The sequence below is a fragment of the Perna viridis genome, chromosome 6 (genome assembly GCF_037379345.1).
Source record: "Perna viridis isolate PV_CMFRI_1.1 ecotype Kerala chromosome 6, ASM3737934v1, whole genome shotgun sequence".
NCBI classification, from domain to species: domain Eukaryota; kingdom Metazoa; phylum Mollusca; class Bivalvia; order Mytilida; family Mytilidae; genus Perna; species Perna viridis.
The window spans coordinates 23104770-23118631 of NC_142450.1; the positions used below are offsets into that span (position 1 = coordinate 23104770).

Genomic DNA, 13862 nt, shown 5'->3' on the forward strand with positions numbered 1-13862 from the left:
TTTTATTTAGTTTCCAGGTGAAATAGAGTACTACAGATTAATTCTGCTCTGGAAAGGGTCCCAGAAATAAACCCTACTTCCAAAAAATATCATTTTTTTTCAACAGCAGAAACTCGTGACCTCTTCTTTCAGTTTTCAAGTCATTATTTTTTAACAAACTCTATATCAGATAGCCTCATTTTAAAAGCACAGTCATGCAGCTTGCAGATGGACACAAATTGCACTTTCCTAAACATAGATTAAGACTGCCAGAACCAATAAAGCAGAACCGTGTAAAATCCCGAACAGGTACGGGTGTAGCACGATGGGTTAATATAAGGATTTAAAAGGCAAGGTGAAATATAAGACCAAAAAATAATATATGATTTATTCTATTAATTTAACAGTTGATATCTACATCCATGTAATAACTGTAGAATGTTACTCAAATCTGTAACTTTTGATTAGTTCCATCAGTTTCATTACTTCCAATTACATTATCAAGCATGATAATATCGACTACTCTACGTTAATTGCCAGGTAATACCAATTTGATAACATAAGTAAAGCAGTTATATGAGTCAGAGATAACAATTTATTGAATCACATTTTGCATAAACTTCATGTGTGCCATTCCTTTATGAAGACTTCAGGACTGTAGTTTTTGGCGAAAGAGATTCTCACATTTCCTACCATCAGCAGCAAATTTACGAATACCTTCAGATAGTTTTTCTGTTGCCATGGCATCTTCGTTCATCTCCCAATAAAACTTCTTTCTGTCAACTGTGACTTCCTCTAAATCAGAAACTTTAGCTGAAAAAAAAAACAAAGGAAGGATATTAAAACTTGATATGCATTACACAACACACAACATTGTATTTGTTTATGCTTTGCAAGTTTTTTTCCTTAATGAGAAGAAGCATTAAGGACAGTTATTTGTCCAGAGTACAGCTGAAAATTTATTTTAGAGTAGTTCAAAATCTACAGAAGGAGATAGGCAGACAAGCCATATAGCCCTATTTCTGATGAAAATGACAAAGTCTAACCATCACTAATTTAATATTTCACGGAAATCAAAAATCCTTTAACCCTGCACATCTTCATCATGTGTAGAAATATCCTGTAAAATATTTTAGATGTAGTTCAAAAACTGTACGAGGAGATAGCTGGACAAGCCGCAATCCATATATTTCTGAGTAAAATGACTAAGTGTAACTATCACCAATTTCCATAATATTTCACGAAAATCAAAATCCTTTGGCCCTGCACACCTTCATCAGAAGTAGAAATATCCTGTAAAATATTTTAAATGTAGTCTAAAAACTGTATGAGGAGATAGCTGGACAAGCCATGATTATGTGTAATCCGGACAGACAGACGGACGGACCGGGGTAAATTAATATGCCCCGTGACTGTTTGTTGCGGGGACATAAAAAGGGATTTCTAAAAATTATTGCATTAAAATGACAAAAGTATTGCTTAAAGTTTACCAAAATACAGAAATTTTGGTCATCTAACAGTAATATTTTTCACTGGGAAATGGTGTCCATACCCAATAAACGACTTCACAATTAGTGAAAATATTCACAATTGTATAGTTTACCATATGAGAAAAAGTGTTGTTTCTCAGGTTTGGACATAGTCTTCTGGATGTAAATAAGTATGAAAAAGGGTAAAATTTAACCATTTTTAAAGGTTTTTGTTATAAACCACATACCATAGTGACAAAATTATGACATCATTGCAATGATCATTTAATTTTCTAATATATATATTTTACTATATTTTGAACAATATTTAAGTTATTACAACAGAGTTGATATTTTCCAGGCCATAAACAAGGCTTAATGTCCATTCACCTTTATTCAGTGCCTAAATTTTAGAGATGACTTAATAAGTTGCGGAGACAAAACAGCAGAAAATGACAAAAAAGTGGTGTAATCTCACAAAAAATTTACTTTACTTTGACTATGACGGACAATTTCAAATTTTCATCTGACCAAAAATATTTGCAATAAAAATATAAAGCACTAGAAGTCATGATTTATATATTGGATGTGCCTGATGTTCAGAATATGATCTTGTTCCCCTCAGATTCCTTTGTTTTACTATTGTGCTGAAATTCAATATAATCATTTCAAACAAAATTCTGATCTGATAAAAGAAAATCTAACCTAACATCATTCTTACCAGATTTTTCTGTTAAAACAGGAGAGATCTGTTCGCTCATTTCAGATAACTTCTTCAAGAGACCTGGTCTATAAACAGGAAAAAAAATTTAAATTTCAGATTATCATTGTAGAGAGTAAAAGCAAAAGAACCATCCCATCACCATTTAAATTTATGTCTGCTGTGACCTAAACATTTGACCTTAAACATTAAAAATCAGTTGGATGCCGAATATTTTTAGAAACATGTATACCTAGTTTGGTCAAAATCTTTCAAAGGATTTTGGTTCATGAGTGTGGACCATGAAGTAACAGACTAAGGTACACATTAAACCCAGTCACAACTTAATTGGAAAATCAACTGTTCTACAATCTAATTTTCATTTGTATTATTTAAACTTGATCAGTATTTTTGAAGAAAGCATATGACCTATGAAATTGTGAGGAGATCACAGCCATCCAGACTTAAGATCTAATCTGTGTGTGTGAAGGAAGCATATTACTTACGAAATTGTAAGATCACAGCCAGCTAGACCTAAGATATAATCTGTGTTTCTGAAGGAAGCATATTACTTACGAAATTGTAAGGAGATCACAACCCACCAGACCTACGATCTGATCTGTGTTTCTGAAGGAAGCATATTACTTACGAAATTGTGAGGAGATCACACCCACCCAGGCCTAAGGTCTAATCTGTGTTTCTGAAGGAAGCATATTACTTACGAAATTGTAAGGAGATCACAGCCAGCCAGACCTAAGATCTGATCTGTGTTTCTGAAGGAAGCACCCATCACTACAGTGTTGTAACCATACTTCTTGTAGTAGTTGTAGATTTTTGTCACACTTTTTACACCTGTACATTGAGGAGTGGACATGAAAATGAAAATACTTATCACATATTTGGAAGTGATGTGGACGTCTTTGCTCCTTATAAAATGCAGAAAGTTAAAAGCCAAGGGTCAATGGCCTGTCTTCATTAGCAACAGCATTATTTTCCGCCCATCACTAATGGTAACATCATCAAAAAAGAAAGTAATGTCCTGATTATAAATCAAAAAATGTGTTTATAATTAAAAAAATTAGGTTAAAGTCTGGCTTAAAATAGTCATCTATAGTTGTTTTGGTAATGGTTCAAATATGTGATAAAAAGATTTTGAAATTGCATTGTTCAATATTGCCCCTTAACCATATCAGCCCTCCAGCAGAGCATTCTGGCTTGATATGAAATTCTTGTGCTGAATCACAGGCTGATATGGAAATGTAATGATTAAATCACTGATTTAGTCCCTGAAAAAAATATATGTTCACCAATACTTTTTTATACTAGTTTGAACCCAAATATTTATAGTAGGTTTGTTGGTTTGGATTTGTCAGCTAATATATCCATCATTGTGATATTGTTTGAATGGTGAAAAAGAACACTGCTTTTTCATGTATTTTTCACACCCTATATTCATCATCATTTTGTTTGTAATGTTATGAATATAGGAGCATGTTCAGTCTATACCAAAAATGGCCTTGAAAATGAACTTTGTCAAATCAATATGGATATTACATAATATCAATCTGATTAAAAATCAGCTGTTAGGATATGCTACATTGCCTTACGCTCCCTAACTTAGGGAGCGTAAGGCAATGTAGCGTATCTAAAATCAGCTTGACACAATATATATTTTTTTGTAGTCCCCTCCAAGCAGAACATTAAAATATCAGTGCAAAAGGGATCCAAAATGTGTCAAATTGGTACAAAACATTTGATTTCTTTAAATTTATCTGTGGAGATGTTGGCCACATGGGCTGATAACTCAAATATTCCAACTATGAAAGTCTATTTTATCGTCAATATGACCAAATAAAAAATCACCTTTGTATCTCCAAAATCCCACTTTGCTACTTTGTGATGTCATTTTGACATGTACATGTAAATAGTGTAACAGTTTGTAGATTGTTTTTATCTGGGTTTGGTCCTCTTTTGAATACAAAAATATATCAATAAGTCTTTTCAGTGAGTAAGCTAAAGTTTTTACAAAATAACAAGATCTGAAACTGGTATAATTGAACATAAGACTGTAGATCAAAACCGCTTATTTGTTTTGTTTTTTATATCACATCTGGTTATTTTTATAAAGGACATATGTGTGCTACTAGACCTGCTGACACCGTTGGTGACTCAGATAAAAAAAAATCTTTTGAATCCTCTCATACACGACTTTATATTACATTTACAAAATGTTGTGTGCATTATAACACTAAACTGTAGTGTTTTCTGAAGGAACATGGTTCTTGTGGAGGGATTGGACCACAAGTTCCCTATCTTCTTTCAGTGCCATACCATATAAAATTCTATAATTATGCAGCACATGATAGGAATTGATTCCTTTAATTGTGTGTTTTTGAATTTATTTTTAAACATTTCTTTTCAGACACTTTCTGACTCTGGCACTTTTCCTTCTGAAATATTTTTATTGCACACTGTAGTAGGGAAATAACTCATGTCAAGTCAATAATTTGTGTATACTCTTTGCAAAAAAAAATTCTTTTTAAAGGAAAAGCTTTTGAAAACACACATTAATTATTGTGGATTTTTTTTCTTACTTTGATTAGTTTGACTTGTTAAACTAGTTGTTAACATCTCTTTCTGCATTTTATATTACTTACAAAAAAAACCAAAAAAAAAACCAGAAATGTTTCAAAGGGAGATAATTCACAGATCAACAAGACAAATTAATTTGGTTATAAAAGATTTACTGGTGGTATATGTGATTGATGTTAGCTATTATTTTAATCCTTTGATGTGAATATTTTAAGCAAGAAAATTTAATTACAATTTGGGAACCATCACGTGCCACTTACTCTTACATGCATATTTTCATTTTATAAGGAACTGTACTTAGGAAGTATTCAGGAATCAAGCCTTTAAGATGTATGAGAAGGAACAATTTCCAATAAAAACAGCTCTGGATAACACAGTGAAACTGTCATGGATATTGAGCTAAATGAAGAATACATCTGTTTAACACATACTGTTGGAAGGCAAAAGCATTTATTACAATTTTTTTTTAACTTACCTGGATCCTCCAATCTATCAAAAGACTTTTGATCTGTATTTTTGACAAACCAGTCATAAATTCTCCCAACAAAAGGTGAGATAAGTGTAGCACCCGCTTCTGCACAAGCGACAGCCTAAGTACACATAAATATCAGATATATTTTTTTTATTTAACTGCTTTTTATCGTCTTAGTGAAAGTAAAATTAGCATGGTAAGTACATTAACTTCTTATATTTTTTAATTCAAATAATATACAAAGGGTCTTTTTCCGTGGGTGAATATTTAGCAGACACATTTTTTTATTTCTATCAATTTCATAGATATTGAATAATTTTTCAGTCACTTTTAGGTTGAAATAGTTTTCCCAGTTATCTAGAACTTAGGCCACATCAAGTTAATCTGTAGATTCTCATACCTGTTGGCCTTTTAAATGAACTCACCCCAATTTTTTTTTTTTTTCAGCAATTTAAATTTCCTGAATATTCTTATTTTGTAGCTGTCATGACAACACTTTTGAGCAATGAATAAAGACTTTCGGTAATAACTAAGTCTAAAATAGTGACAAAATATTTTGTTTTTCCAGGAGGCCTCAGTGATGATTTCTTGGTTAGTCATATAATTATTGGAATCAAAGAAATGAAAGCCTTGGTGTGGCATGAACATCACAGAAAGTGTACAATTCCAAGATCTCTATAAACTTATTCTGATTTACAGTTCTGAAAAATAAAAAAACAAAATAAAATCCTCCCACCCACTCCATTTTTTTTATGCTGGTGGATGAGAATCCACAAATTAACTTAATGCAGCCTTACTTTAGCATTAACATATTCTTACCTGATAAAAGTTGAATAATAAGGTCATATTGCAGTGAATACCATACTGACTTTCTAACACCCTGAAATAGATCATGACTTGTTAGCCAAACATTATACCAGCTAAGCAAGATTTTTACTGTAAAGAGATTGACAATGGACCATTTGAAAATCTTCCACAAATGCTGAGATCTCTCAGTGGACAAAACATTCTTAGTATTATTAATAGCTAACAACTGTAAGCCCTTTGGAGACTCTAAGAAAACAAAAATCAAAATGATTCTGGAGTGGACCTGACAAACCCCTGGTTTTTTTGGTAATTTGGTCTGTCAAACACTGACACACACTTATAATTCAATAACTCATTAGCTTTTAAAGCAAATCTTTTCCAATACTATATTATGTGTATAACTTATAAATTATATGTATAACTTATAAATTACAGACATTAAAATAAAATGCTGTTTGTATAATGCCTGAAAAAATCATTTTTCCTAGCATTACGACATATGTTCAGGTATTTTCACATGCTTTGCAATCTGAATTCCATACCATACAAAGGACATGCAGTTTGATTTAGTTGTACCTACTTTGCGGCTTGAATTCCTTACCATACAAAGGACATGCAGTTTGATTTAGGTGTACCTACTTTGTGGCTTGAATTCCTTCCCATGTGGAAGACAGTTTGATTTAGTTGTACCTACTTTGTGGCTTGAATTTCTTCCCATACAAAGGACATGCAGTTTGATTTAGTTGTACCTACTTTGCGGCTTAAAATTCCTTCCCATGTGGAGGACAGTTTGATTTATTTGTACCTACTTTGCGGCTTGAATTCCTTACAATACAAAGGACATGCAGTTTGATTTAGTTGTACCTACTTTGCAATCTGAATTCCGTACAATACAAAGGAAATGCAGTTTGATTTAGTTGTACCTACTTTGCGGCTTGAATTCCTTACCATACAAAGGACATGCAGTTTGATTTAGTTGTACCTACTTTGTGGCTTGAATTCCTTACCATACAAAGGACATGCAGTTTGATTTAGTTGTACCTACTTTGCAATCTGAATTCCGTACCATACAAAGGACATGCAGTTTGATTTAGTTGTACCTACTTTGCGGCTTGAATTCCTTCCCATGTGGAGGACAGTTTGATTTAGTTGTACCTACTTTGTGGCTTGAATTCCTTCCCATACAAAGGACATGCAGTTTGATTTAGTTGTACCTACTTTGCGGCTTGAATTCCTTCCCATACAAAGGACATGCAGTTTGATTTAGTTGTACCTACTTTGTGGCTTGAATTCCTTCCCATACAAAGGACATGCAGTTTGATTTAGTTGTACCTACTTTGCGGCTTGAATTCCTTTCCATGTGGAGGACAGTTTGATTTAGTTGTACCTACTTTGCGGCTTGAATTCCTTCCCATGTGGAGGACAGTTTGATTTAGTTGTACCTACTTTGCAATCTGAATTCCTTCCCATACAAAGGACATGCAGTTTGATTTAGTTGTACCTACTTTGCGGCTTGAATTCCTTCCCACGTGGAGGACAGTTTGATTTAGTTGTACCTACTTTGCGGCTTGAATTCCTTCCCATGTGGAGGACAGTTTGATTTAGTTGTACCTACTTTGCAGCTTGAATTCCTTCCCATGTGGAGGACAGTTTGATTTAGTTGTACCTACTTTGTGGCTTGAATTCCTTACCATACAAAGGACATGCAGTTTGATTTAGTTGTACCTACTTTGCAATCTGAATTCCGTACCATACAAAGGACATGCAGTTTGATTTAGTTGTACCTACTTTGCGGCTTGAATTCCTTCCCATGTGGAGGACAGTTTGATTTAGTTGTACCTACTTTGTGGCTTGAATTCCTTCCCATACAAAGGACATGCAGTTTGATTTAGTTGTACCTACTTTGCGGCTTGAATTCCTTCCCATACAAAGGACATGCAGTTTGATTTAGTTGTACCTACTTTGTGGCTTGAATTCCTTCCCATACAAAGGACATGCAGTTTGATTTAGTTGTACCTACTTTGCGGCTTGAATTCCTTTCCATGTGGAGGACAGTTTGATTTAGTTGTACCTACTTTGCGGCTTGAATTCCTTCCCATGTGGAGGACAGTTTGATTTAGTTGTACCTACTTTGCAATCTGAATTCCTTCCCATACAAAGGACATGCAGTTTGATTTAGTTGTACCTACTTTGCGGCTTGAATTCCTTCCCACGTGGAGGACAGTTTGATTTAGTTGTACCTACTTTGCGGCTTGAATTCCTTCCCATGTGGAGGACAGTTTGATTTAGTTGTACCTACTTTGCAGCTTGAATTCCTTCCCATGTGGAGGACAGTTTGATTTAGTTGTACCTACTTTGTGGCTTGAATTCCTTACCATACAAAGGACATGCAGTTTGATTTAGTTGTACCTACTTTGCAATCTGAATTCCGTACCATACAAAGGACATGCAGTTTGATTTAGTTGTACCTACTTTGCGGCTTGAATTCCTTCCCATGTGGAGGACAGTTTGATTTAGTTGTACCTACTTTGTGGCTTGAATTCCTTCCCATACAAAGGACATGCAGTTTGATTTAGTTGTACCTACTTTGCGGCTTGAATTCCTTCCCATACAAAGGACATGCAGTTTGATTTAGTTGTACCTACTTTGTGGCTTGAATTCCTTCCCATACAAAGGACATGCAGTTTGATTTAGTTGTACCTACTTTGCGGCTTGAATTCCTTTCCATGTGGAGGACAGTTTGATTTAGTTGTACCTACTTTGCGGCTTGAATTCCTTCCCATGTGGAGGACAGTTTGATTTAGTTGTACCTACTTTGCAATCTGAATTCCTTCCCATACAAAGGACATGCAGTTTGATTTAGTTGTACCTACTTTGCGGCTTGAATTCCTTCCCATGTGGAGGACAGTTTGATTTAGTTGTACCTACTTTGCGGCTTGAATTCCTTCCCATGTGGAGGACAGTTTGATTTAGTTGTACCTACTTTGCAGCTTGAATTCCTTCCCATGTGGAGGACAGTTTGATTTAGTTGTACCTACTTTGTGGCTTGAATTCCTTCCCATACAAAGGACATGCAGTTTGATTTAGTTGTACCTACTTTGCGGCTTGAATTCCTTCCCATGTGGAGGACAGTTTGATTTAGTTGTACCTACTTTGCGGCTTGAATTCCTTACCATACAAAGGACATGCAGTTTGATTAAGTTGTACCTACTTTGCGGCTTGAATTCCTTCCCATGTGGAGGACAGTTTGATTTAGTTGTACCTACTTTGCGGCTTGAATTCCTTCCCATGTGGAGGACAGTTTGATTTAGTTGTACCTACTTTGCGGCTTGAATTCCTGCCCATGTGGAGGACAGTTTGATTAAGATTCTCTCTTTACTGATACCAGCTGCTTCATACATTTCTATTAACTTTTTAGCTTTGGTAACCATGGCATCTTCATCGAAAGACAATCTGAAATAATCATATTTATAAAAAAATAAAGTATAAAAAAATATCTTATAATTACATGTACAGTATATTTATTGCAAATGCTAGTTCTTTTTTTCCAAAGTTGAAAACAATGAAAAGATAACTGTAATTAACTTTAACACAAACAACAGAATGAAGACAACAGATAAATTTTACGAAAGTAAATAAAAAGAAATCAACAGAAAATTTAAATGATCCTGAAATGACCCAAATATAAATCCTATCAATCAATGCTGCATGAACTTCTCATACAGTGAAAGTATTATTGTTTATGAAAACAGATTCGTTTCAAGGGAAGAAGAAGTTTAAATGATTTTTCTGTCTTAGATAGAAAAATATAATGAATATGGACAGTTATTCCTACTGTGGGTCGGTAAACCCATGCTTTAAATTTTCAAACGAAGTACAAACTTTCGTTTGAAAGTACTATTGGTAAAGTGAAATCCAGGAATTTTCAGTTTATTTTGTTTTGCCAAATCATGAAAATAAATATCCACTCGGCACATAAAAAAACTGGTTAACACTATTCAACTGGTCAACTCATTGAAATAAGTTTCTTATTTAACCAATACCTAGCATCCACTTCAGTTGACACACGTCCTGGTACGATTTTAAGTATTTCCTGTCCAAAAAGTACATAGACTTTATCCATGGCTGCTTCTATCTGTTGTTCAATAGAGCTGCAAAATACATTTTTTTAAAAACCCAAAAAGTCTGACAAAATATAAAAGACTATATTTAGTGCATAAAAAGCAGACTACCGGTAATGCTAAATTATATTTACAGCGAGTAACATAGTCAACTTCAAGGAATATAGTTGGTCTTCCCATAACCTGATGAATTTCTGTAGGTACTTAATTGGACAATTGACAAGGAGACTTTAACTTTCTATTTTATGTATGATAGACATTAAGATAAAATCTCCATTTAAATTTCAACTAAATGTACATAACATAACAAAATGACAAAATAGATTTGCCCATGTATTCCGTTTTGTACTTACCCACCACCTGCTTTGGCAAAACTGACAGCCTCATCAATAAGGTGTTGGTAAGCTGGCATACTGGCTGCTGCATATATCAATGATGGGTTAGTTGTAGCATCTGTCGGTCTGTACTCTTTCATAGCTACAATTACATGTAGGATTAAATTAGATTGACTTATTTATTTTTTATATTTCAGTACAAGAACATTTTATCAATTGAACAGACTATATTTGTACTAGTCTAACATGCTGAGCCAGAGTTCACAGCCTACAGGTAAACATGTCAACCCACTCAGACATATTGGAAGTAGAGAGTACCCATAGTCTTCCATACTCTAGGCGAGCACACTATACTAAATCACTGAGTATTACATGTAGATTACATGTACCTGTACTACTCATTATATGCATACATCACATACATGCATGTACACAAAGAATTTGAATAAGTTAAAAATACATTGGAATATTAGGCAGGTTTTAATCTTGAATCAAAAATCCAATTACCAGTATTTTTCCTAAAAATATGAAAAAGTATCAAATGCAAAACCTCATTTTTTCATGTAGTATATATATGTACATGTATATCCAGTTTCATAATAATTATCCTGGTTCAGGGGACTACGTTCCTGGTATTAGCTAGTAGTAATACACTCTCATATTTGTATATGTGTAATATACTGAATATCGTGAGCGGGAACCAGTCTACATAATAATGTAATAGATGAATGGGCAGATAGACAGAAACACAGACTGATGAAAGAACACTCATACTGAAGGACAGACTCATTTATGTATAGGAGAAATCAGCCACAAAAATTATTCTGGCTTGTAGGAACAACTACAAATATGTTATGAAAATCAATTTACAGAATCATCCATAAAGAAATCTGATTGAAATATTTTTGTTTTACTTTTTAAAACTCTTACATATGTAGATTACAATTCATGGATACTTAACACAATTCTAGTCAAAATGATTTTAAAAATGGAACTTAGAATACAGTACTGGAGTCTAATCACTTAATTATTGGTCATGCTTGTACTTTTCTGTATTTAAAGAAACTGTATATTAATTATGCAATCTGCTCTACAAGCATTTTCCATCCTGAAACTCAGTTGTATTATGTCTGTTCTCCCTGGTTACGATATGAATCATGCACAAAAGAGGCTTACAAGTTTGTAAAAAAAAAATTATCAGGCTCCACTAAGTATGGTGAAACTAATTAATTATAGATTTTAATCTGTTTTTATGAGAAATATATTACATCAAAAATTATTGTTTGCAACTTTCTATGATTATAATACATGTATTGAACATGTAGTAATAATATATGATAATAGGTTTATTATTAATATACACATGTAACATCACATAATTGATCAACAATATAACGCTATACAGGTTCGGGGGCTAGGGCATTCTGCCCACAGAGCAACTGAGTTGTGTGCCCCAGGTGGTGGAATGGGGTACCACTGCCGTGTTACATGCTGGGGTTGTCAGGCTATAATACGGAAAACCTGACCGCAAAAGCATAGTGCTGCACCATGTTAGGAAAGATGCCACGTTCCTCGCAAGTTAAAGAACCCTACTGTGGTATTGGAAAGGAGTAGGAACCTTTGCGCTCTACCACAGGAGGCTAAATTGCCCGACCCTACCCATCCCTCCTTTTTTCTAGTGGCAATCAAAATTTGTCAACCCTATTACCCTCATGTCCTATCTCTTTTTTCATATCATCGTTTCATGTTCATTTTATCATCCATTTCATATTCATCGCCTGAATATAGCTGAAATATTGCTACCCCAGCAATCAATCAACAATATAATACATAGACAATCAAATACACATCGAGATCAAATATATAGCCCTTGATTAAACTGACATGTACATGTATGAGACACTGGGTAGCAGGCTATGTCCAAGTTCATTTACATTGTATATAATATGGAGTTTAAAGAGAAAGTGGACATTAACGAAGCTTACCAGTTATTGGTAAGAAATTTGATGTGATGAAAAATGATTTCTTTTTTTATAAATGTACATTGTACATGTAGTACATAGTTTCTTTATTTCTGTTTTAACAAAGGACTCAGACCTATTTGAACTCATATTTAGGTGTGTTTAATTGTGTAACATTTATTTCCCACAGTGGCCAGATAATAAAGGGGGAAGGTTGTGATCATGTGGCAGAACATTAACCCTGCCACATTTTTAACACCTGTCTCAAGTCAGGAATTTCTAGCCTCTGTAATTTCAGTTCACTCTTAATGTTGCTAGAGAATACAAGGGTAACTATTTCACTGTACCTGTGTATAATTTTGTTTTGGGGCCAGCTGCAGCCTATGGCTCTGTGGGGTGAAGGTTTCCTTGTTGTTCATAGAGACCCATGGTTGGCCTTGAGCTGACATTTTTCATTTCTCATTATATTCAAGTACATCTAACTTTCATGTGTTCATTTGCAGTACCCCCACCCCCATATGAACTTCTTAAGTACAGATTAGTATCAATTGAAATTGTTCATCACTTGGTGCTTCTGCTATGTGCTACTCCTATTGAAACCACGGATTTAAACACATACAAATGAAGTGTATCAATGCTAATAATGATATAAATGTATTTAAAAGCAATCACTGCAGAAAAGTGTTTACAAAAGTCATCAAGCACTGAAACAGTACTCGCCTTTAGCAACTAGCCCAAAGCCCGGGGCTAGTGAAAATTAATTCAGGTTAGTGAAATGATGTGTACATTTCTTGTTTTGGGTTAGTTGAATCCTATACAGTTCTCTGCTATTCGGGCCAGTCAATGAGAATTTTGAAGAAAAGGACTGCTGAAATGTTCATTTTGTTCTTGCATTTAAAGTGACCATTTAGAATGGTCTCAATTCCAAATAGGAATAAGAATGGGTAAAATTCTATTCTATATCTGGGGGTTCAAATTAGCACTGTCCAAAATTTCATGACCGTCAATATATGATATAGGACCTAGGGAATTTTATTTTCTTAGGTCCTGGACTAACCATACTTAAAAAATAACTTTTATTGAGGACCTTTCATTTTCTTCTGCTCAAAAGTCTTGTGGCAAAAAGCTACTTCAAATAGTATACTATACTATAGACCATATCCGGCATATGTGCCAAGTGGAATATAATCTATTTCTAAATTTAGTCTTGCCTTCAAAATCTCCAGTGTCTGCCACAATGACAGTCATCTCCTTTAACTGATCTAGAGTTGTCATGGCGGTCTTCTTCTTCTGGGGCTCTGACATAACGGGAAATCGATATTTATAATAGTATCCGCAAATTCAGGATGCAAGATTTAGAACAACTGTTTCCTCCACTTTGTTGATTGCATTACATAATGAGCACAACACAGATCAAAACAAGGAA

General features: G+C 34.2%; 1 protein-coding gene across 1 annotated transcript; it reads right to left on the reverse strand.

Annotated features, from left to right (window-relative positions):
- Window positions 1-353: 353 nt before the first annotated feature.
- LOC148614134 (transaldolase-like) lies at window positions 354-13862 on the reverse strand. Its single transcript, XM_088587984.1, has 9 exons — window positions 13648-13862; window positions 10494-10617; window positions 10063-10170; window positions 9341-9472; window positions 6032-6092; window positions 5216-5330; window positions 2871-3000; window positions 2170-2237; window positions 354-792 (listed from the first exon to the last, which is right to left on the reverse strand). Exons 1-9 carry the CDS (start codon window positions 13739-13741, stop codon window positions 629-631), a joined length of 996 nt encoding a protein of 331 aa, XP_088444110.1. The 5' UTR covers window positions 13742-13862; the 3' UTR covers window positions 354-628.

Excerpts from the sequence above, each read along its gene's own strand:
- LOC148614134 (XM_088587984.1), bottom strand. The coding sequence starts at position 13,741 with ATGTCAGAGCCCCAGAAGAAGAAGACCGCCATGACAACTCTAGATCAG. Across the intron at positions 10,618-13,647 it reads AGACACTGGAGATTTTGAAG|CTATGAAAGAGTACAGACCG; the intron begins GCAAGACTAAAT and ends ATGTAATTGTAG. Across the intron at positions 2,238-2,870 it reads TGTGATCTCCTTACAATTTC|ACCAGGTCTCTTGAAGAAGT; the intron begins GTAAGTAATATG and ends TCCTGTTTATAG.